The 26,522-nt window shown below is 38.8% G+C and overlaps 1 protein-coding gene across 1 annotated transcript; it reads right to left on the reverse strand.

Annotated features, from left to right (window-relative positions):
- On the reverse strand, positions 1-25,297 carry LOC137013751 (uncharacterized). Its single transcript, XM_067377684.1, has 7 exons — positions 25,282-25,297; positions 24,941-25,134; positions 13,095-13,249; positions 11,861-12,108; positions 11,512-11,711; positions 2,935-3,059; positions 1-829 (listed from the first exon to the last, which is right to left on the reverse strand). The coding sequence occupies exons 1-7, from the start codon at positions 25,295-25,297 to the stop codon at positions 724-726; spliced, it is 1,044 nt and encodes a 347-aa protein (XP_067233785.1). The 3' UTR covers positions 1-723.
- Between the last annotated feature and the right edge of the window lie 1,225 nt (positions 25,298-26,522).

Genomic DNA, 26,522 nt, shown 5'->3' on the forward strand with positions numbered 1-26,522 from the left:
TTGCTCTGCAGCGAGCACTACTCGGCTCAAATGATAAATCACGAGATTACAAAACATTTACAAAAGGACTATAGCCTACATAGGCTATAACTATACAAATCTGCATAAATCTATGCCCACCCAAAATAAAAATAAAGTACAAGAATACTTAAATACAAACAAGTACATTTGTAGTACATTCTTATATTTTTGTGGTAGTGCACTAAGATTCAATTTAAGCATTAGTGGTATTTAGTTTACATGTTCATTTTAGAGTACAGTGTGCAAAGCTGAGACACTTTCCATTTCAAACTGACTAATTTACCCTGAAATAACAGCTCAACATGTGTTTAATGACAGTATCAACTAGTCTAGATGGATTCAGCAGTGAACACTCAGTAAAAACAGACTGATGGCAAAGGTGAGAGAGTTTAAATTTCTCCTTATAAAATGTTTTAATTCCAGATTTGCTTGAAATAATTCTTATATGAAGTTTTAATTGCAATAACAGTTCTAAGGGTTGTGTAACCCTATTTTAGTAAATGCTACATGATATAAGTCCACATTTCAATATTTTTGCTCTAAATGTCATACTAGTTTAGTGTTGCTAACCTAAAAATATTTAACCAAAGCACAAACTATGCTTGTTTTGTATCTCAGTGCTGTTTCTTGCCATATTTTATATTTTTACATGCTAATTTTTTCTGCAGCTTTATTATTTTGTGGTGTAGTGGACTAAACCACTCAACTGTTAAGCTCAAGGTTGCTGGTTCGATCTCCGCAGCCGTCACTAGTGTATCCTTGAGCAAGACACTTCACTCCAGGACAGGTTACTCCACGGGGATCATCCCTGTAATAAGAACACTGTAAATCTCTTTGGATAAAAGCATCTGCCAAACGCATAAATGCAAATCAATGCAAATGTGATTTTTGTAAATCCATTTGTGTCTTAAAGTTTACTTTTTTCAAGGTACTACTATAATATAAATCCATACATACATTTCATACAATTTCTATTTGGGGGCATAAAGGGCTGATCTTGTTGAGTATGAATGCAATCTGGACATCATCCGCCATGTTGACGTTGACCTTAAAATATATGAGTGACAAGCTTATAAATAATAATAAATGATGCATTGTGATTAATTTATTTAAAGATATTTAACCTTGTCAACCTTGGCTTTTTTTCTGTATATATAATCTCATACTTTGATGTTACGCAAAACCATTAAAATTTGTTTTTTTTAATCAGTATGATTGCTGATTGTTAAAGGGTCATAAACGGAGCTTTACGAATCGAATCAGTGATTCGGATATCCTATCAAACGGCTAAACTGCTGAAATCACGTGATTTTGGCGTTCTGAATCACTGATTCGATTCGTAAAGCTCCGAAGCAGTGTTTTGAAATCGGCCCATCACTATACTGTTGAAAAGTTGTTATTTTGGTTTTTTTTGCGCACAAAAGTATTCTCGTCACTTTATAATATTAAGGTAGAACCACTGAACTCATGTGAACTGTTGTAAATATGTTTTTAGAACATTAATGGATCTTGAGAGAGGAAGTACCATTGCTGTCTATAGAGGCCCATCGGATTTCATCAAAATATCTTAATTTGTGTTCTGAAGATGAACGAAGGTCTTACGGGTGTGGAACAACATGAGGGTAAATAATAAATAACAGAATTTTCATTTTTGGGTGAACTAACCCTTTAACTGTTTTGAGAACGAGTTTGGAGAAATTGAATGAGAAAAACTGTAAGTGTCTATTAGCTGATCTCTGATGAGTTTTATACATTTGTAGACGTTTAATGAGGTATTTGTAAAATTAAAAGGAATATAGTTAATAATCTCTGTTTAACTGACCCATACAAACAAAACAAGCACTGAAAACTGATAAAAGAATACATATTATACAGACTCTTAATATTTAGTGATATTAGATGATTAGTTAATTGCATCTGATAGATTATAATTTCAAGAAAACATTTGAAATGGGTTTGTAAAAGCTGTTTTTATGCATGTTTGGCAAGATTTTTTGTTGCATTCACACTGTTTTGATCAGCAGGTGTCACCAGCGTGTCGTGTTTCAAAAACTTCAAAACGGTGAATTATTTTGAGAAGCAATTTGGTTCAATAGATTCGAAGCTTTAAAAAGCTTCATTTCTTCCATCACTAGTTTTTGCAGAAAACAAAGTTGTCTTTCCTTGCCATCTCCAAATAATTTTCACAACTAGAACACTGTTTTTTTTTATGCTTTTAACTTGATGATTAATAGCCTATACTACATCTGCTCATCTTGGCACTAGCCTGGTTTAGTCAAACAGTCGGAGACTAGTCATATATTTTCTGCTGTGTAGAAGATATCAAACTGATGTCAAAATAACCACATGATCTGCAGCTTGTATTTTTTTAATTGCGGCACTCTACATGTTTAGCAGAAATGGCTTGAATGAAGAACATTTGGTGCTTGATAAAATATTAAGAGGAAGATCATTATCATAAATGCCCCTGAATGCTTGTGGTGTGTAGACTACTACAACCCTAATGTACACTGAAATATTAGAAAAGAAGACTTTTGGAATGATTAAGATACAATGAAATGTTTAATGTCTTTAGTCTTTATTGTGTGACATAGACATCAGTCATGTGACCAGACCCACCACAAGATCTATAAACCATAATGAAATGCAAAGCAATTTTAAGAGAGATATTCATAAATTGAGACATAGAATAGGGAAATAATATTCCTAACAAACACTCAGTAAAGTATATGTAGTTGAACAGTAAATGAAAGAAATGATTACAAAGCATTACAAAAATGACAAGATAAGCTGTATGCATTAATGTGTATGCCTTATAAAGAGCGTTTAAAGTGTGAATGGAAGCATCAGATCTCTGTCACTCAGGAGCCCTGAGGACTGATCTTCTTCAGCTTCTCCATGATAGACTCGTACTGCTTATTCCATTCATCCTTCGAAAGTGAAGACGGATTGACCTCCAGGAATTTATATGCGTCCCTAGACTGAATGCTGAAGATGTTCTGTGCTCTCTGACAGCATTCACCAAATCTCTTCCAGTCCTGAAAGATTAAAGACAGCATTAATCACAACACATTCACTAAAAATACATCAACATAAACTCATGATGTGTCTGAAATCACTCACTATTGCCTACAGGTGCTGGTCATATAATTAGAATATCATCAAAAAGTTGATTTATTTCACTAATTCCATTCAAAAAATGAAACTTGTATATTATATTCATTCATTACACACAGACTGATATATTTCAAATGTTTATTTCTTTTAATTTTGATGATTATAACTGACAACTGAGGAAAATCCCAAATTCAGTATCTAAGAAAATTAGAATATTGTGAAAAGGTTCAATATTGAAGACACCTGGTGCCACACTCTAATCAGCTAATTAACTCAAAACACCTGCAAAGGCCTTTAAATGGTCTCTCAGTCTAGTTCTGTAGGCTACACAATCATGGGGAAGACTGCTGACTTGACAGTTGTCCAAAAGACGACCATTGACACCTTGCACAAGGAGGGAAAGACACAAAAGGTCATTGCAAAAGAGGCTGGCTGTTCACAGAGCTCTGTGTCCAAACACATTAACAGAGAGGCGAAGGGAAGGAAAAGATGTGGTAGAAAAAAGTGTACAAGCAATAGGGATAACCACACCCTGGAGAGGATTGTGAAACAAAACCCATTCAAAAATGTGGGGGAGATTCACAAAGAGTGGACTGCAGCTGGAGTCAGTGCTTCAAGAACCACTACGCACAGACGTATGCAAGACATGGGTTTCAGCTGTCGCATTCCTTGTGTCAAGCCACTCTTGAACAACAGACAGCGTCAGAAGTGTCTCGCCTGAGCTAAAGACAAAAAGGACTGGACTGCTGCTGAGTGGTCCAAAGTTATGTTCTCTGATGAAAGTAAATTTTGCAAAAATGCCAAATCTACCAGTACCTGGTTTAAGGACCATGGTATCCCTGTTCTTAATTGGCCAGCAAACTCACCTGACCTTAACCCCATGGTAAATCTATGGGGTATTGTGAAGAGGAAGATGCGATATTCCAGACCCAACAATGCAGAAGAGCTGAAGGCCGCTCTCAGAGCAACCTGGGCTCTCATAACACCTGAGCAGTGCCACAGACTGATCGACTCCATGCCAGGCCACATTGCTGCAGTAATTCAGGCAAAAGGAGCCCCAACTAAGTATTGAGTGCTGTACATGCTCATACTTTTCATGTTCATACTTTTCAGTTGGCCAAGATTTCTAAAAATCCTTTCTTTGTATTGGTCTTAAGTACACAGCAAAAGCCCCAGTGTTAAATTAACACCCAGAGTGTACATATGAGTCCATCTTTCGGGGTGTTAAAGTAACACTGAAGCAGTGTTAAAGTTAATGAGATAATTGATTGATGATTGAGTGATGATTGACAATTAGTGGAGACACCTGATGATAATAAGCAGAATCACTGAAGAAACAACAAGAGAAAAAGAGAGAAACACAACAACTACAACTGACTTCCAGCTATTAAACATTATTACACTTATTATTAACCAGTTTGATTTGATTTCTGTCATACATCAACAAAAGTTCTTATTGAGAATTAACAGATGTTTAGATGTTAATGTTTTAATGAAAGTTTAGTTTGAAGTCACCATGATGGTGAAAAGCATTTCCTTTAGTTGGGCTCTTGACTCTCTTTATAAACATTAATTTATCTCTGGCTGCTCCAACTTTGTGTTTGTAGAGCACATTTATTATGGCCAGAGAAACTATGATCTGAGCTGTGTTTCCCAAAAGTGCTGTGAGCCAAAGTTGATCAATTTAGGTTTACAATGCTTTGGGAAGTACAGTCACAATGGTTGTGTTTTCTCATTGTGAAATGGCCAGATTAACTGGTGATATAGATGTTATATTATTTCTTTATAGTAAATCTCTGTTACCGCTTGAGATCCAGCAGAGCTTTTATAATCTGAAAGGTTTTTTTGAAACATACACAGACATCAAGAATCAGCATATGACCCTCAACAATGGTGACAATCAAACAAAGTGCTTCATGTTGCAGTGCATGATGGGAGCCACCAATCAAAACTCATCCATGGCTCCCATCATGCATTGCTGCATGAATAAATTATGCAGCTGAATTGTCCTGTAATTTTCGTAGATTGTTCATGTTTGCTTTTATTTTTCTGTTGTTTTGTTGTGACAGTAGCTTGTTTTGTGATGTTCAGAGTTGATCTGTTTGTCAGTATTTTGTATTTATTTATCGTCACCGTTCTTGAGAATCAGATGCTGATTCTTGATGTCTGTGTGTGTTTAAACACTGAAGCTTCAGTGCATAATTTATTATTCTTAAAAAAAAAGGAAAAAAGTCATACTGCTGTTGGATCTCAAGCTGTAAAATCACAGGACTACAATCATTAATACTGAAGCTACACATCAAGCACACAGTCAGAGATTTAGACTTTAAACGACATCAGGCCATCACATGATCATTATATCATCATCAAATTATATTGTGACCAGATCCTATTTTCTCTGACTATTACAAATGTGTTTTACAAACACAAAGTTGGAGCAGCCAGAGAAAAATTAGTAATAAAAGGTAAAGAGTCAAGAGCCCAACTAAAGCAAACGCTGACCTCTTTCATGGTGACTTGAAATGAAACATTCATAAAACATTAATTAACACCTTTTTTCTCTCTTACCTTCAGTGATTCTGCTTATTATCATCAGGTGTCACCACTAATTGTCAATCATCACTCAATCATCAATCAATTATCTCATTAACTTTAACACTGCTTCAGTGTTACTTTTTAACACCCGGCAAGATGGACTCATATGTACACTTTGGGTGTTAATTTAACACTGGGGATTTTACTGTGTAATATTCTAATTTTCTGAGATACTGATTTTGGGATTTTCCTCAGTTGTCAGTTATAATCATCAAAATTAAAAGAAATAAACATTTGAAATATATCAGTCTGTGTGTAATGAATGAATATAATATACAAGTTTCACTTTTTGAATGGAATTAGTGAAATAAATCAACTTTTTGATGATATTCTAATTATATGACCAGCACCTGTACATAGTAAAGGTCATGGCAACATTATTATTTTTCCATTACTTTACCTCAAAATAATTTAACCAATTTCAACTTCAAATAATGATCTGCACGGATAAATCATTTATAATAAACATTTCAATATTGCATATAAAAAACAAGATTAGTCAATTTCATGGATTTCATTTCTGTCATTAATTATTCACCCTCATGTCGTTTCACACATGTAAGACCTTCCTTCATCTTACAAATTAAGATATTTTTGATGAATTCCGAGAGATTTCTGACTTCTCCTTTTAATGATGTCTTTAGACTCTTTCTGGGCCTAAATTTTGAAATTTGGAATGACATTGCTGTGTTTAATGGGAGATCAGAAACCGTCTCAGGTTACGTATGTAACCATGGTTCCCTGAGAACAGGGAACAAGACTCTGCGCTGATTGCGCTTTGGGGAACGTCACGTGACCCAGGTGTCTGAAAGCAACTATCCAACAACTCCAATCCCTATTGGCCGGCGACAGCCTATGACGTCATACGGCGCGACCCGGAAGTATAAAGGGAGCGCCTGGAGAGACAGAAGACATCTATCGTCTTGAGGGACTGTTCTGCAGGCAGGCAGCCCGAAGCATGGCTGGAAAGCGCAGAGTCTCGTTCCCTGTTCTCAGGGAACCATGGTTACATACGTAACCTGAGACGTTCCCTTTCGAAAGGGAACTTCAACTCTGCGCTGATTGCGCTTTGGGGAAAGATATACCCACGCCGCCATGCTTGAGGAGAGTGCATGCCAAATAATATGGCTGACAAACGTCAAGCAGTTTCGAAGGAAACGCTTAGCAACTCACCCTCGGGTCACACCAGGCTGTCAGTGACAGCATTCCCTATGGCCAACAGCCCAAGCTGAGCCAACAGAGGCCTTCCAGAGATAGAAGGCCTACTAAGGCTGCTAGAGGCATCTGAAACCAACTTTTCCACAGACAAAGTGGTTTCTTTAAGGGAATGAGGCCAGGGAACCGAAGGGAACCCCATCCAGTCACTAGAGGGGAACGAAGTTACCCCTAATGCCACCAGGGAGGCTGACCTGGTCTGTCATAGGACAAACTTAGTCTTGGCCAACCCTGTTTGAGTACAGAATCTCCATAACGCATTCTTCATAGAAGAGAGCAGGTAAGAGTGACTGCAGAAAGGCAGAAGCAACTCAGACCCACGCGTAGAGACGGGCATCCTGGAGAGCAGAACTCAGCTGAGTGCTATGAACCCTCTTATTGAGGGGAGATAATCCACTCATCCTAGGATCTACTCAGTGCTTAATTAACGCACTGAGGAGGCTGTGCGCTAGAGAACCCTGATACAGGGGAGCACAAACCAGCCTGGGGCTGAATCTTAGGAGGAGGCCTGATTAAGGCCTACCACCATGATCAGCTTATGGAGCTAATCACTATTACAACATAACCCCAAAGGGGAAGTACAAAGCTCACCTAACAGGTAGACCATGCAATGGGCACGTACTCATGGAGGCCAAAGAGGAGCCTACAGCATGATAGTAACTATATGTGAAACAGAAGTATATTCAAAAAGTGGCCTGAAGGGGCCACCCTGAACACCTGTCTGGCTGCAGCAGACAGGCAACTTCAACGGCAGCATGGGAGACTGCAAAGCGCCCGTATGATAATCTACCCAACACAATCCAACGAGCAGTGTACTCAGTAAAAGCACCTTTTTACTCTTTCAAGCAAGAGGAGTACAACATACGCCGACACATAGTCGAGGAAGGCCCGTGCGGGCCCATCACCTCAACAGACACGTGGGCATCAGCTCGTGGCAGTGTTCCTAGGCACCGAAGAACGATAAATAACCGACACCAAGGAGGTTAAATATCATCTGGGCACCCGGCCAACCAGAAGTGTATATAAAGGTTCTCAGAGAGAAATACAAATCAACATATACCACTATGTTGAAAAAGGGCGGCCCATAGGGCCTAGCAACCTTTAGACATATGGCATAAGTCCAGTGGCCATCTCTAGGAGCATGAATAGATCCACCTTAGACCTCTAGGTGGCTATTAGCTCAACAAGCGTAAGATCAGGCTCAGGGAGACGGATGCAGTTCAAACCAAACCTCAGTAAGGTTTAACCACAGCATACATCCTGAGGGGCTAGCCACTCAACCCACATGGAAAAAACCTATATAAACATATATGTTTCAATATAGGTTTTAATATAGGTTTTTAATATATGTGACATATATAAAATTGGCCGTTTTCCTATATTATATGTATATATATATGCGCCTATATGTTCACCTATAATAGTACAATTAAAATTCATAGCTGCTAGGCAACATAAATAAAAGTCCAAAATGTAGAAATGTACATTATTTATTTACTCAAGATCAATCAAATAGTATAAAACATTGCGTTTGCATTGCATTTGGTGGATGTAACGGTGAATGTGTGGATGTGTATGAGCTGTGATGTGAATCTGGAAGTGACTTGAAATTGAAAAAAAAGTTTGACAAAATAAAAATTAAAAACCATTTTGTTATACATTTCCTTCTTTTCCACTATCTTCATACAAGAAAGAATTGACCTTGTAAATGTTTCTGGAAAACGTGTAGATATCATAGTTAATATATCATGTTAATATATTGCCATTAAATTCCATAACATGCCAATTACATGTGATACCAATTTCACGTGTTCGCACATACAAGTTCTTGCATAATTTTTTTCGTTAATTCTTAGTTTTTGCCTTGATAATAGAAAATATGAGCTAGGCATCATGTATGACAGTCAAAAATGAGATATGAGCTACAAAATGACCAGATCCTGCCATTAGCTATATAGAAGACATATCTTGTATGTATAGGGCTTATATGTGGATATGAAGAAGCAATACAGGAGACCTATATTTCCTGTATATGCACATATATGCACCTCAATTTTGCCTATATGTGGCATATATACGCATATATGCAGCATATATATTATCATATATGTGCATATATGCAGCATATATGTGCATATACACTGCATATAGGTTTCATATATGCACATATATCCACATATAGGTTCTTTCCATGTGGGCTAATGCTCCTTTTTTACATAAAAAGGATGGAATCCAAGGCTCTTTTAAGCCTAAAAGATCCTCTTACTATCAAACAGAAACAGCGGGCTGACATGAATAATCACTATGGGCCCAGCCATCAGTCTGACCATAAGAAGCATCTGAGCATGAATATGTTTATATACATATACATATGCAATAAACATACATATATATATACATACACACATATATATACATACAGGAGGCGGAAGAGGAAGAGGAGAGGGTAGATATAAATCGCCCTATGTAGCTGGGGAATCGATACAAACGCAACAGTGTTTACAATCGATCACCCACCTCACTCTTGCTTCTTCCTCCTCCCGTCTGTCTGGGTTCAGATACAAATCTGGACGGCTAGGGGTTTTTCCATGCCCTCCCGATCTCAAACGAGGAGATCAGAAGGGAATGGAAAGTCATGGAAGCCGCTGCATTAATGGACAGAAAGGAATCGCTCGTCGAGCCATCCGCACGCGGCCCCTTTCTTAACGCGCTCTCACGGCAGCTGCAGCCCGCCGAGAAGCGCGTCCCAAACACACAGCAGCTCCACACACACACAACAGCCAGAGGAGCGCTCGCGCCGGACACGATGACATCAAACAGAAACGAACTCATCTGCGAGCCCTATGATCGCAGCCACCGTATTGCCTCAGCAAACGGGGCCAGTACCATAAGGCACAGATGCAGACACTTCTTCCCTCGGGAAGAGTGTCAAACGAGAACGGAGCGTCCCGAAAAGGGAGACGCTCACAGTAAACAACAGACAAACACAGACAGCGCCCTCAAGCACTGTGTAGGCTCGCTCCTCTCCAGACAGAAAAACGCCCAGAAAATGTGAATATAAGTGTCAAACCCGGGGACACGAATAAACACATCCTCTTGAACGTTAGTAAGGCATATAAAAAAAACCCTACCGGAGTTGGAATAGTCGTAATCAGACAGAACAGGACCGAAAGATGAAAAGATGCCTTCTGTCTCTCCAGGCGCTCCCTTTATACTTCCGGGTCGCGCTGTATGACGTCATAGGCTGTCGCCGGCCAATAGGGATTGGAGTTGTTGGATAGTTGCTTTCAGACACCTGGGTCACGTGACGTTCCCCAAAGCGCAATCAGCGCAGAGTTGAAGTTCCCTTTCGAAAGGGAAACAACAAGAACTACGACTTCAGCCACAGCCTTCTATGAAATCAACTGAAGATAAAAGACATTAAATCACTGAAGATCTGATTAAACTCTCCACAAGCATCTCCACAAACAGCATTACCAGCTTCACTTATTACTAACCAGACTGACTTTATTTCTGACATACATCTACAAAAGTTGTTATTGAGAATTACCAGAGGTTTAGATGTTGATGATTTGTTGAAAATAAGTTTGGTTTGATGTCACCGTGATCGAGGTCAGCGCTTACTTCAGTTAGGCAGTTTGACTCTTGACTGTTTTAGTGTTTTTTTGGTTGCTCTAACAAACTATCTTTACTCAATCACACTTCAGTTACTGCTAATGTGTTTGACAGAAACACTAAAAAAAAAGAAGTTAAATGTAGAAAAGCTGATCTTCTGCAGAATCACAGTGCTGCTGTAATCAATAATGTCAATCTAACTCAGAGATTGGGCTCTAGATGAGTTCAGTGATTCAGATCAAATAATGATTATGTGAAAACATAACCAACACCACCTGACTATCTTTTAACTTTGCTTTTCTGGTCGGTTTTAATGCAGTTAAAATTGCCCAAATAAAATCTAATATTACAAAGTCAAGGGTCAAGAGCTCAACTAAAACAAACTCTGACCTCGATGATGGTGTCTTAAAAATTGTGATTTTCTCCTTTGGTGATTCAGGTGATCAGGTGTCTTCAATAATGGTCAATTATCACTCAATTAATCACTTATTTATCTCATTAATGCTTCAGCGGGTGGAAAAAAAATATGGCAGGACTTTTACTTTCTGAGCCCTGGACTTTCCACCTCTGCCGCGAACGGACCCGTATCGGCATCCACTTGCGCGCAGTGACGGATCTGTAATGAAGGCTGATCGCAGTCCCCGCCTTGGCTCCGCGCTGCATCCGCTCCGCATCCGCAATTAAAACCTTACCTCTGCGGCGGGTCCGTTTGGGACCCGCAAATTGATACAACCGTTACAGTAAAGGTGTGTGCGCGGATCTGACATGGGTCCGCTCAGGATCCGCTGATTAACAGTAGAGTTTATGGCGCCACCCGGATGCGGACCTGATCCTCTGGGCTGCGCCAAAACGAATGTGACAGTCATGCGGATTTGGCGACTTGAATGCGGATCTGCCTAGGAGTCCCCTGCTGCGTGGGTAGAAGCATTCGCTCAACGTCTAACTAACCTGTTTTGCTTCTTCAATGGAGTTCAGAAACTCCTCCTTCAGCTCAGGAATCAGTTCCTCCCCAACAAAGGTCTTCTGTTTCAGTGTCGCCAGCATGACACCCACTTTCTCCCAGTAATTTTTAAGATCAACCAGAATTTCTCGGATTTGATGAAGACACTTCTGGACTTCCATCAGATGGACAGGATCTGGAATCGCACCTGAACAAACAACATACAACAGATTCTGATTTATGAGAGGTCATTGGGAGCCTTCAGGCTGTGATGAACATGTAAACAGCATGATGTGCACACTGATGCATTTACTGTATGTTTATAATGATAATTTAAAAGCACAGAGAGACTCTCACCATTTTGTAATTTGCAACTGGCCAACTTCATCTGAAGATCAGTCTGTCTGATTTTGATGTCCCACTCTCGGTCTCGAGGACCATTATTTTCAGAGACAATTTTTCTCAGCTCCAGTTCAAGCTTGGCCAGAACATTCTCCAGAGCCTTCATCTCATCTGAGTGTCCCTGTAGTTTTTCTTCTGTCTCTTTCTGTTCAGCAAACACATCACTGATGCATATGTTCACTCTTTGGTTTTGATGTTCATACCTGAATAATATGAGGCATGTACAGTGATATAGTCTGGATTTCACAAACACAACAACACAGAGACCCTGGCAAACTGTTTTGACTTTTATTCATTCCCAGGATATGAATTCTTGATAACAATTCAGTCAACTAAACTAGTTAAAATGCTAATTCTTGATATCAGGAATTAGATTTCAAGTAGTAAAAAGTATTCTTGATATCTAGAATTTATATCCTGGGAAAGGCAATAGGCATATGACAAGCCATTTTTACATTGATATAAACAACTCAATTCTCACTAGTTAAAATGTTAATTCTTGATATCAGAAATTAGATTTCTTCTAGTAACAATCACAGTTTTTGTTATCAGGAATTACATTTTCACAAGTAAAAATGGTAATTCTGTATATTTCTAAATGTATTTAACAAGTTACATTTGGCATATCTGAAAATGCATTTCTGATATCAATATAATTTCAGAAATCTAAAATGGCATTCTTACTAGTAACAATCAAATTCATGTTATCAGAATTAACATTGTCACTAGTGACAATCAAATTATTGATATCAAATAAACATTTCTACTAGTAGCAATTCAATTGCTTTTTAACAGATATTTTTCATGCTTAAACAGCAACATAAAAAATCTATAATCAGTATTTTTGACTTATTTTACAGTAAAATTGTATCTTTAAAACAAGATACATTTACTTAAGAACAAAGATAATAGCTTAAATTTTGTAGTTCTCTTTGTTTTCTCCCAGTATCTGCCTGAGTTTCAGTTTTCTGTTGTCGGTTCTTGTTAATGCTAACACTAAGTTTGGTTATGTAAGTCTTCTGGAAATAAAGTCAGTTTATGTTAATCTTCATTGTGCTTTTTCACACACCACGCTTAGCACAGTGCGACAACAAGACAGTAAAAAAGTAAGAAAATCATTTGTTTGCAGTGTACTGGTTAAGAGAATGATTGTTTGTTGTGAAATGCTGAACTTCATCAGTGTTTTCACCTCTTCACCATGTCATCCACGACTCTGATGATGTCATTGATCCATGTTTTGGCTTTCATCAGGTATGCCAAAACCAAAAGTGGTTTGTTCTTCTCAACAGCTTTTATCAATATCGGGGACAGCGAGGTGACCAGGTTGGAACTTGTGCCGACACACTGCGAGAAAACAGTTTTAAGGGTAAGTTTTATAAAATAACTGTAAAAAAAAAACTGTAAAAAAAAAAAAAACAGTATGTATGGAAGCTTATTTCCACCTAGAATAAAAAAATGTAGGTACTTGTAAGTTTTTAAACAAAATTCTGACATTTTTCCCCAGATAGCAACTTTGTGTCAGCCAGAGGTGGAGATTCCAGGGGTCAGAAAGTAAAAGTCCTGCCATATTTTTATTCCACCCACTGAAGCATTAATGAGATAAATAAGCGATTAATTGAGTGATGATTGAGCATTATTGAAGACACCTGATGATAACAAGCAGAATCACCAAAGGAGAAAATCACAATTTTTAAGTTACCATCATCGAGGTCAGGGTTTGTTTTAGTTGAGCTCTTGATCCTTGACTTTTTAATATTCGATTTTATTTGGGCAGTTTTAACTGCATTAAAACCAAACAGACAAGCAAAGTTAAAAGATGATTAGGTGTTGTTGGTTATGTCTTTACATAAACATTATTTGATCTGAATCACTGAACTCATTTAGAGCCCAATCTCTGAGTTAGATTTACATTTAGATTTAACTTGATTACAACAGCACTGTGATTCCACAGCACAAGATCAGCTTTTACAATACATTTTTTTTTTTTAAGAGTTCTGATTTAAAAAAAAAAAAAAAGCAGAGCTCATTTAAACACACAGACATCAAGAATCATCCTGTGAATCTCAACAGTGGTGGCAATCATAAAGCATGTTGCAGTGCATTCTGGGAGCCACCAATCAAAATTCATCCATGGCTCCCATCATGCATTGCTGCATGAATAAATTATGAGCTTAATTGTCTTAGTAATTTCATTTATTCTCACTATTAAAATTTTGCTGTTTTTCTGTGACTTTTTAGTAGCTTGTTTTCTAATGTTCAGAGTTGATCTGTTGATCAGAATATGTTGCTTGTCACCGTTGTTGAGATTCACAGGCTGATACTTGATGTTTGTGTGTGCCTAAAATAATTTTTTTTTTTTTTGTAATAAGGACAACTTTTTTTAAAAAAAAAATTCTGTATTGTATAAGCTGATCTTCTGCAGAATCACAGTGCTGCTGTAATCAATAATGTAAAACTAACTCAGTGATTCAGATCAAATAATGATTTTGAGAAAACATAACCAACACCTGATCATCTTTTAACTTTGCTTGGCTGGTTGGTTTTAATGCAGTTAAAACTGTTCAAACAAAATCTAATACTAAAAAGGCAAGGGTCAAGAGCTCAACTAAAACAAACCCTGACCTCGATGATGGTAACTTAAAAATTGTGATTTTCTCCTTTGGTGATTCTGCTTGTTATCATCAGGTGTCTTCAATAATGCTCAATCATCACTCAATTAATCGCTTATTTATCTCATTAATGCTTCAGTGGGTGGAATAAAAATATGGCAGGACTTTTACTTTCTGACCCCTGGAATCTCCACCTCTGGGCATCAGCTCGTGGCAGTGTTATCGAGGTTCAGGCTAGACAGACCAACTACCAAGGAGGTCATTAGCCAGCGACATAAGACCCTTTACTGTGAATAAATAAAAACTGAAAGGGAAAGAGCCAGCATGCTTACAAGGAGGCCCTCAAGCCTACCCATCACACGTGGCGTCAGCTAGCGGCCACTAAAGTTCTAGGAGCAAAATAGAACCGAGTAACAGACAGGGTAGCTATTTAGCTCGACTAGAGCTAAAGGAAACCAAGATCAAGGCAGCAAATGCATAAAACCAGACCAAAAACTGGTTTTAGTACAAAAGCTCACCTGGAGAGGCAAGCCACTTCAGAAATGTACTCGGTAAAAGCACCTTTTACTCTCTAAGCGAGAGGAGTACAAAGCCAAACTCCCGCATCACACAGAGGAGGCCTGCGAAGGCCTACAACCCGTGTACACGCGGCGTCAGCTAGTGGCATCAAGACCCATCCATGGTGATTAGTCGTATAGAAACCCACACGAAGCTGTGCCAATATGCAGACAGAAAGGAGGCCCTGACGGGGGCCTACAACCTCTATGAACACATGGCATCAACCAGTGGTAGCTTCATGACTAGGGCCAGCCCGCAAGCAAGGTACTTGAAAACCCTCGGGTATAAGTACACACTACGCCACAGAACTCAACGAAAGGCCCAACATAGGGTCTATTCGAACAGAGGTGGACTCTCTACACTCGACCAGAGTGTGCAATCCACCAGGTGATGCACTCAGTGAAACACATACCCTAACCGGGGAGTACAACAAAACACCACGTTCATAGATAGAGGCTAATCACAGCCTGCTATCACAGAAACAGGCGTTAACCTGTGGCAGCACATGAGTAAGCTCACACATGTATATAGGGCTAAAGCTTAGAACCCAAAGCAAACATGAATGCTTTGTAATACATGCCATCCAGACAGGATAAATGTTTCACACAACAGAACTGGAATCTGTAATGAACCACAGAGAACGAAAGCTAGAATATTTGGCATCGTAATCTGAAACTTGAATATAATTCAAGGGGCTCATGTGAAGACATTATAGGCATGATAAAAGTTCTAAATAGTGGGGCCTAGCAGCACTGCATAACTCATCTTCTCGAAGATAAGGGCCTACCACCTGGGAGAAACAGCACCAGGAAGGCTAATAACAGCCTATAACCTTAGCTGTTAACCTCAGCCATAGCACCTATATTTACACATCGAAGGGGAAATGGGCATGTGGCCCGCAACTCCCTCAGGAGGAGGCCAGAACTAGGAACTATACAACCTCACAGGGATAGTAATAACAAGGGTGATGTAACAAACAAACACCTAAACCTAGCTCTAGCCTAGCCGCTAGCTAAAGCCTAGAGGGCCAAGCAAAGCTTGGGCTTCATTTTGAAACCTTCAAATATGAGGAAAAAATGAAGCACTGCAAGCAAACAGTGTCGGGCGGCCGATAAGCCAACCTGTACACAAATAACTGAAGCAACGAGTGCTAACTCAAACCAAACTAAAGTATTAGCTGAGAAGCTATTCTAACATAGGAGGCTACAAAATAGCGGCCATAAAGCGGCCTGCATGTTTTGAGAATTAGCCAACCTAGTGCTACAGTTATTTTGCCCAAAAGAACCCCTTTTAACTTCACTGACTACATGCTCAGGAAAGCTATACAGGAAAGACAAGGTCCACACTTTTTATAAGTATAAATATATACCCAGCTTACCTTCCTGCGGCTCGCAGAACGAAGATTTCCCTCCTTATTTAAATGCATGAAGAAGGATGAAATCAAAAGTTCTTTTAAGCCTAAAAGCACTTTCACTATCAAGCCAGAAGGCGGCCTTTAGAAAATATCATCAAAAGGCCAGCCGACAGCCTAACTGTAAAAGAAGCACCTGAGCAAGAAGAAAGAACTCAAACTCAGGAGGCGGAAGAAGAAAGGGTGAGGGCAAATGCAATGTTGCCCTCGCAATGAGAGGGAATTGATCACAGATGCTATTGGTGTACGTGACCAGAGGTGGAGATTCCAGGGGTCAGAAAGTAAAAGTCCTGCCATATTTTTATTCCACCCACTGAAGCATTAATGAGATAAATAAGCGATTAATTGAGTGATGATTGAGCATTATTGAAGACATCTGATGATAACATGCAGAATCACCAAAGGAGAAAATCACAATTTTTAAGTTACCATCATCGAGGTCAGGGTTTGTTTTAGTTTAGCTCTTGACCCTTGCCTTTTTAGTATTAGATTTTGTTTGGGCAGTTTTAACTGCATTAAAACCAACCAGACAAGCAAAGTTAAAAGATGATCAGGTGTTGGTTATGTTTTCTCAAAATCATTATTTGATCTGAATCACTGAGCTCATTTAGAGCCCAATCTCTGAGTTAGATTTACATTATTGATTACAGCAGCACTGTGATTCTGCAGAAGATCAGCTTATACAATACAGAATTTTTTTTAAAAAAAAAATTGTCCTTATCACAAAAAAAAAAAAAAAGTTTTTTTAGGCACACACAAACATCAAGTATCAGCCTGTGAATCTCAACAACGGTGACAAGCAACATATTCTGATCAACAGATCAACTCTGAACATTAGAAAACAAGCTACTAAAAAGTCACAGAAAAACAGCAAAATTTTAATAGTGAGAATAAATGAAATTACTAAGACAATTAAGCTCATAATTTATTCATGCAGCAATGCATGATGGGAGCCATGGATGAATTTTGATTGGTGGCTCCCAGAATGCACTGCAACATGCTTTATGATGGCCACCACTGTTGAGATTCACAGGATGATTCTTGATGTCTGTGTGTTTAAATGAGCTCTGCTTTTTTTTTTTAAATCAGAACTCTTTAAAAAAAAAAAAAAAAAAATGTATTGTATAAGCTGATCTTGTGCTGCAGAATCACAGTGCTGCTGTAATCGATAATGTAAATCTAACTCAGAGATTGGGCTCTAAATGAGTTCAGCGATTCAGATCAAATAATGTTTATGTAAAAACATAACCAACAACACCTGATCATCTTTTAACTTTGCTTGTCTGTTTGGTTTTAACGCAGTTAAAACAGCCCAAACAAAATCTAATATTAAAAAGTCAAGGATCAAGAGCTCAACTAAAACAAACCCTGACCTCGATGATGGTAACTTAAAAATTGTGATTTTCGCCTTTGGTGATTCTGCTTGTTATCATCAGGTGTCTTCAATAATGCTCAATCATCACTCAATTAATCACTTATTTATCTCATTAATGCTTCAGTGGGTGGAATAAAAATATGGCAGGACTTTTACTTTCTGACCCCTGGAATCTCCACCTCTGTACGTGACCAATCACCTCCTCAGACCTGCTTCTTCCTCCTCAAGTCCAGCCGTCTCTGCGCCTGCTCTGAAAAGAGGGGTGCTTGAGCGGCCATATTGGACCTCTGGCCCTGTCTCAGAGCCTCAGCTCAAGATGGGCCAGCCTCCTGAAAAACTACATGCTCAGAAAAACTATACAGGAAAACAAGGTCTTATTTTAAAGACATAAAATAGACCCATCTCATATTCCTGCGGCTAAAAGACCGAAGATCCCAATACTCTTTTTTACATAAAAAGCAAAGAATCTAGAGTTCTTTTAAGCCTAAAAGATCCTCTCATCATCAAACAGAAAAGCGGGCCAACAAAAATAATTACTATGGGCCCAGCCATCAGTCTGATCATAAGAAGTATCTGAGCATGATATAAATATATATGCATGCATATAAATACATACATTCTATACATGTATATATTCACACACACCACACATATATATATATATATATATATATATATAAATATATATATATATATGGGAGGTGAAAGAAGAAGAAGAGGAGAGGGTAGATATAAATCACCCTTTAAATAGCTGGGGGATCGATTATAAACGCAACAGTGTTTACAATCGATCACCCATCTCACTCTCGCTTCTTCATCCTCCCGTCTGTCTGGCCCAGATCCAAATCTGAATGGCCAGGGGGGTTTCCATGCCCTCCCGATCTCAAACACGGAGATCAGTAGAGAATGGAAAGTCTATGGGAGCCGCAACATTCATGGACAGAAAGGAACCGTTCATTGAGTCGTCCGCGCACGGCCCCTTTCTTAACGCGCTCTCACGGCAGCCACAGCCTGCCGAAAAAAGCGCGTCCCAAAAACACAGCAGCTCACATACCCAGCGGCCAGAGGAGTGCTCGCTATCGGACGCAGTGACATCAAACACGGATGTCACCGTCATCCAACTCACAACTTCATAAGCCCCAGGGAAGCCGAGAGAAATATAATCCTTTCAGACTTCCCAACGAGCTCATTTGCAAGCCCTATGCCTGCAGCCACCGTATTGCCTCAGCACACACGGGGCTACAGCACCAGGCACAGATGCAGACACCTCCTCCCTCAGGAAGAGTGTCAGATGAGAACGGAGCATCCAAACAGGGGAGACGCTCACAATGAGCAATAGACAAACACACATAGACGCCACCCTCAAGCATCATCTATGCGTTCGCTCCTCTCCAGCCAGAAAAATGTACATCAAGTGTCAAACCTCTGGGACACACGGATGAACACATCCTCCTGGACGATTGCAGATATAAAAGGAGTAATTCCCTACCGGAGTTTGTGAAACAATGGCACGAACAAAACAGTCCCGAAAAGATGATAAGATGTCCGACTGCTTCCTCGGCAGAGGTGGAGATTCCAGGGGTCAGAAAGTAAAAGTCCTGCCATATTTTTATTCCACCCACTGAAGCATTAATGAGATAAATAAGCGATTAATTGAGTGATGATTGAGCATTATTGAAGACACCTGATGATAACAAGCAGAATCACCAAAGGAGAAAATCACAATTTTTAAGTAACCATCATCGAGGTCAGGGTTTGTTTTAGTTGAGCTCTTGATCCTTGACTTTTTAATATTAGATTTTGTTTGGGCAGTTTTAACTGCATTAAAACCAAACAGACAAGCAAAGTTAAAAGAGTTCTGATTTTAAAAAAAAAAAAAAAAAAAAAAAACAGAGCTCATTTAAACACACAGACATCAAGAATCATCCTGTGAATCTCAACAGTGGTGGCAATCATAAAGCATGTTGCAGTGCATTCTGGGAGCCACCAATCAAAATTCATCCATGGCTCCCATCATGCATTGCTGCATGAATAAATTATGAGCTTAATTGTCTTAGTAATTTCATTTATTCTCACTATTAAAATTTTGCTGTTTTTCTGTGACTTTTTAGTAGCTTGTTTTCTAATGTTCAGAGTTGATCTGTTGATCAGAATATGTTGCTTGTCACCGTTGTTGAGATTCACAGGCTGATACTTGATGTTTGTGTGTGCCTAAAATAATTTTTTTTTTTTTTTTGTGATAAGGACAACTTTTTTTAAAAAAAAAAATTCTGTATTGTATAAGCTGATCTTCTGCAGAATCACAGTGCTGCTGTAATCAATAATGTAAAACTAACTCAGAGACTCAGTGATTCAGATCAAATAATGATTTTGAGAAAACATAACCAACACCTGATCATCTTTTAACTTTGCTTGTCTGGTTGGTTGTAATGCAGTTAAAACTGCCCAAACAAAATCTAATATTAAAAAGTCAAGGATCAAGAGTTCAACTAAAACAAACCCTGACCTCGATGATGGTAACTTAAAAATTGTGATTTTCTCCTTTGGTGATTCTGCTTGTTATCATCAGGTGTCTTCAATAATGCTCAATCATCACTCAATTAATCACTTATTTATCTCATTAATGCTTCAGTGGGTGGAATAAAAATATGGCAGGACTTTTACTTTCTGACCCCTGGAATCTCCACCTCTGTTCCTCGGGCGCTCCCTTTATACGTCACGGTTCGCGCAGTTCGATGTCATAGGCTGTCACTGGCCAATAGGATTGGAGTTGTGTGATTCTTGGCATTTCGAACACGGGTCACGAGTGGCGTTCCCCATAGCGCGATTTCAGCGCAGAGTTGAGTTCCCTTTCGAAAGGGAACTGACTGTCCCTGCTAGAAGTCATATAATGTGTCGTGGTTGGATCTTCCAACAGGACAATGATCCAAAACAAACATCAAAATCATCACAAAATGTGTCACTGAGCACAAAATGAAGCTTCTGGACTGGGATGGCCATGGCAGTGAAGTGAAGAGAAGAAGCACCAACATAGAGCTGGAATCTGAAGGATCTGCATGAAGGAATGGTTTCTGATCTCTTGTCAGGTGTTCTCCAAACTCATCAAGCATTATAGAAGAAGACTCAGAGCTGTTATCTTGGCAAAAGGAGGTTGCAAAAAGTATTGAATAAAAGGGTATGATTAATTGTGAGCAGTGTGTATTAGAGAAAAATATTTCCCCCATATAAATTATTATTCTCCAATGAAAGGTTGGATCTTTGTAGATTTTTAAATAAAAGATCAAAAGTATTAATGATGCAGATTTATTTTCACAGCCTTCTTTGGTCATATTTACCAAGGGTATAAATAATTTTGAGCACGACTGTATGTTAGACCCTATACCGACTAAGCTATTGAAAGAGATGCTTCCAGAGGTCATAGATCCTCTTCTTAATATTGTTAATTCATCTTTATCACTAGGATATGTACCGAAAACTTTTAAGCTGGCTATTATTAAACCTCTTATTAAAAAACCACAACTTGATCCTAGAGAATTAGTCAATTACAGGCCGATTTCAAATCTCATTTTTCTGTCAAAAATACTAGAAAAGGCAGTTTCATCACAACTATGTTCCTTTTTAGAAAGAAATAGTATCTGTGAGGATTTCCAGTCAGGATTTAGACCGTACCATAGTACTGAGACTGCTCTCATTAGAGTTACTAATGATTTGCTCTTATCATCAGATCGTGGTTGTATCTCTCTATTAGTGTTACTGGATATTAGAGCTGCATTTGACACTATTGATCACAATATTCTTCTAAATAGACTCGAAAACTATGTTGGCATTAGTGGAATTGCATTGGCATGGTTCAAATCATACTTATCTGACCGTTATCAGTTTGTAGTAGTAAACGATGAGATGTCATATCAATCACAAGTTCAATATGGAGTACCGCAAGGCTCAGTACTAGGACCGTTGCTTTTCACTCTGTACATGCTACCCTTGGGAGATATCATTAGGAAGCATGGCGTTAGTTTTCATTGTTACGCTGATGATACTCAGCTCTATATTTCTTCACGCCCTGACGAAACTTACCAATTCGTTAAATTAACAGAATGTATAGCTGATATAAAAAACTGGATGACCAGTAATTTCCTACTACTAAATTCAGAAAAAACAGAGATTCTAATTTTTGGACCAAAAACTACTTCACGCAGTAACCTATACTGTCTAACACTTGATGGCTGCTCTGTTAAGTCTTCGTCGTCAGTTAGGAACCTGGGTGTGCTCTTTGATACCAATCTTTCATTTGAAGGCCATGTTACTAGCATCTGTAAAACCGCATTCTTCCATCTTAAAAATATATCTAAACTACGACATATGCTCTCAATGAAGAATGCAGAACAGTTAGTTCATGCGTTCATGACCTCAAGGCAAGATTACTGTAACGCTCTACTGGGTGGTTGTTCCTCCCGCTTGATAAATAAACTACAGCTCGTACAAAATGCAGCAGCTAGAGTTCTTACTAGAACTAGGAAGTATGACCATATTAGCCCAGTTCTGTCATCACTGCATTGGCTTCCTGTTAAACATCGTATAGATTTTAAAATCTTGCTAATTACTTGCAAAGCACTAAATGGTTTAGCAGCCGGAACCGGGAACACTTCCTATAACACCAGATGTACTCATTACATCAGAAGAAGAATGGCATCTACGCTAATATTAGTCTTTCTGTTTATCCCGAGGTTTACCGTAGTCAACCGGATCTGGGCCGTATCCAGCTGAGACCGAGGACCTGCGCCTTGACATGACCACAACGCAGCCCTGAAGTATCAGCAGAGATCGAGTCGACTAGATCATCCATTGTGAAGGCCTCATCGACACGACAGCCAGTGCCACAGTTCCTCAACAGACCGTCCATACCGGCGTGATGAATACGATCCTCAACTGGATGGAACTGAAATAAATACTTTGATCCTATCAGACTTATGATAGCAACCTGAATCGTAATAAAGCACTGTTCGCCAGAGGAGAACTGGCCCCCCGACTAAGCCTGGTTTCTCCCAAGGTTTTTTTTCTCCATTTTAACACCTGTTTGCCACCTGATGTCACCTGTTGGAGTTTGGGTTCCTTGCCGCTGTCGCCTTTGGCTTGCTTAGTTGGGGACACTTGACATTTGACTTGACATTTGATATTCAACAGTATTCTTGACATTTATTCAACAGTGCTTCTGATCTGCCTGCATTGACACTATTCTTTAAGAGCTGCTGTGCAGCCACAATTATACACCAGTTATCAATGTAAAGCTGCTTTGACACAATCTAATTTGTAAAAAGCGCTATATAAATAAAGGCGACTTGACTTGACTATTTCTTTGCTCTTGGCTGACATGTGGCATTTCTATGGCCTGCTTGTGGCCCAGATCTAGCAAACAGGAGTGGTCTGCCCAAGTGCCATCCTTCCTGCCAGATGTGGCCCAGATTATCATTCCGCATGTGCCAGATGTGGGCTGGACTGGGCCGACACAAAGTTACTGTTTGGGTTACTTGTCTTCATGTTTTTTGACATACAATATGTGAAAAAAAAAAGAAAAGAAAAACTGCAAATCCCAGAAGAAATTGTGACTAATCTTCTTTCGATTTCAACCATGACATAAGACATTTAAAAAAAGGATTCCCACTGAGCAAATTACGTCCAGAAGACGTCTTTTTTTGAAAAGACGTCCACTGAGGGGCCAGAATGAAAGTTTTTATGACGTCTTTTTTTGACGTCTTCTGGACATCCGATATAGACGAACACGCAGAATCACCAAAGGAGAAAAATCACAATTTTTAAGCCACCATCGTGGAGATGAGTGTTTGCTTTAGTTGGGCTCTTGACCCTTGCCTTATTAATTTTAGAGTTTGTTTGGGCAGTTAACTGAGTCATAACAGCCAGACAAGTAAAGAGACATGATCAGGTGTTGGTTATGGTCTCACATAACCATTAATTGACCTGAATCACTGAACTCATGAAGAGCCCAATCTCTGAGTTAGATTTACGTTATTGATTACAGCAGCACTGTGATTCTACAGCAGAAGATCAGCTTTATCAATATAATATAAAGGATTTCACATGATAAAAAAAAAATTTCTCTTAGACACACACAGACATCAAGAATCAGCCTGTGAATCGCAATGACGGTGACAAGCAACATATTCTGATAAAAAGATCAACTCTGAACATTAGAAAACAAGCTACTAAAAAGTCACATAAACAGAACAAAATAAAATATGAGAATAAAGGAAATTACTAAAACAATTAAGCTCATAATTTATTCATGCAGCAATGCATGATGGGAGCCATGGATGAATTTTGATTGGTGGCTCCCAGAATGCACTGCAACATGCTTTTTGATGGTCACCACTGTTGAGATTCACAGGCTGATTCTTGATGTCTGTGTGTGCCTAAAACAAATACTTTTTTTTTTGTTCAACACACCTTTTCTGAAATCATTTGAATCATATTGTAAAAGCTGATTTACTGCTGTAGAATCACAGTGCTGCTGTAATCAATAATGTAAATCTAACTCAGAGATTGGGCTCTTCATGAGCTCAGTGATTCAGGTCAAATAATGATTATGTGAGAACATAACCAACACCTGATCATGTCTCTTTACTTGTCTGGCTGTTATGACTCAGTTTACTGCCCAAACAAACTCTAATATTAATAAGGCAAGGGTCAAGAGCCCAACTAAAGCAAACACTCATCTCCACGATGGTGGCTTAAAAATTGTGATTTTTCTCCTTTGGTGATTCTGCGTGTTCGTCTATATCGGATGTCCAGAAGACGTCAAAAAAAGACGTCATAAAAACTTTCATTCTGGCCCCTCAGTGGACGTCTTTTCAACCTGAGACAAGACCTCAAAAAGACGTCTTCTGGACGTAATTTGCTCAGTGGGTTATTGCAGCTTTTTCTAAAAAAAGTCAGACTTTTTTTTCCTCAGGATTCTGCATGTGTATGCGGTCAGGTTTAACTATTTTAGAGAAAAACAAATGTGAGATAATGACAGAATTTAGATTTTACGACATGTAAAGCAGAACATGATCAATTATTCTCACCTTCAGCAGAACAGCCTCAGAGGATCCGAACAGCATTTGTGTTTCAATAGCTTGGTCTCTGATCTTACGCTCCAGCTTTGGGAAGCCTCCCAGACACAAGAATGACAGATGATAGAAGAGAGCCGTTCGCTCTGCAGATGGAAGAAGGTCCTGGATGAACTCTGGATCCAATGTGGAGTCACTGATGACAACCTCTGAGACACCAAACTGAACATTAGTGATGTTCAACAACCTCTAGTGTTCAATCATGGGTGAAATGTGCCATAACTTTTATGTATATATGTGCCAGACTTATTTCCTCTCAGAGTTTCTTGCTCTGTTTAAAATTAAAAGTGTCTCACCTGTGAAATAGGCCATGTTTTTTAATTGAGTGTAGACTGGTAGTGCGTCTAACTCTATGCCCTCTAAAAAAAATGACAGATGATGTGATGAAAGTAGAATCAACAATTATGTTTAAAATTTAAGGGGTGGATTTACAATCATCTCTTCTTATGTTATTTAATCTGTAGAAGGCAGTTAGACAAAGAGTCTTCTTGATTTAGTACATCTATTCAGATAATGGCCAATTTCCAAACTTCAGTTTCAGCTAAGATCCATGAATCTCAGTTGAATTTGCAGTTTTCACCTGAGATTCAGTTTTACATAAGTGAGTTTCTGTCTGGTCTCAGAACCATCACTGGTTTAGAACGTTCTCTAAACATTCAGTGTTGGTTCTGGGAACATTAAACACGCCCAGTTTTCTTGACGTTACAGGAATGTTTTTATAAATTTTTATAAAATATAATTTCTGCATTAATAAAGCAGATCAACAAAAAGTTGCAACGTATATAACATAAGCATGCTCCGGCCTGGATCGTTAAGAGCAATGTGAGGTGGGGAGTTGGGACTCGGTTCAAGGCTAAGATTGGCTACAATGCTCAAAGCTGCAACAATATACCTCAACACTAATTATATCAAATAATGCTATACAGATATGAATCGTAAAATATACAGCCGCCCATAATGACTGCAACATCACTTTACAATTTACTTTTTAATTTACAAAAAATATATCAATAATAGTTATATATTATATTCAATCATGCTAAGATATTTTACAATGTCAGGTGTAGAATGCAGAGCAAGCTAGAGCAGGAGTCAGATGCAGAAAAGTAGAAAAGAAAACATATGCATATTGTGAGTAAAATGTAAAAAAATAAAATAATTGGTACACTTACAGTGTATTCGGTGTTCTCCTGAAAGCAGTCTTCAACTGAGTGTCACACTTCCAGACAGCAGTACTTATATCAGATCCATGGGTGGAGTATAAGCTCCAGCTCCGCCTCTCTCCACCTAATGTGGGCATGATGGGTGGAGCCACACCCTAACCCCACCCATCTCATTTATTTATTTATTTCAGAGGTGTATAATCCAGGGCTCAGAAAGTAAAAGTCCTGCCATATTTTTTATTCCACCCACTGAAGCATTAATGAGATAAATAAGTGATTAATTGAGTGATGATTGAGCATTATTGAAGACACCTGATGATAACAAGCAGAATCACCAAAGGAGAAAATCACAATTTTTAAGTTACCATCATCGA

Source organism: Chanodichthys erythropterus, chromosome 23 (assembly GCF_024489055.1).
Source record: "Chanodichthys erythropterus isolate Z2021 chromosome 23, ASM2448905v1, whole genome shotgun sequence".
In the NCBI taxonomy this organism is placed as follows: Eukaryota; Metazoa; Chordata; class Actinopteri; order Cypriniformes; family Xenocyprididae; genus Chanodichthys; species Chanodichthys erythropterus.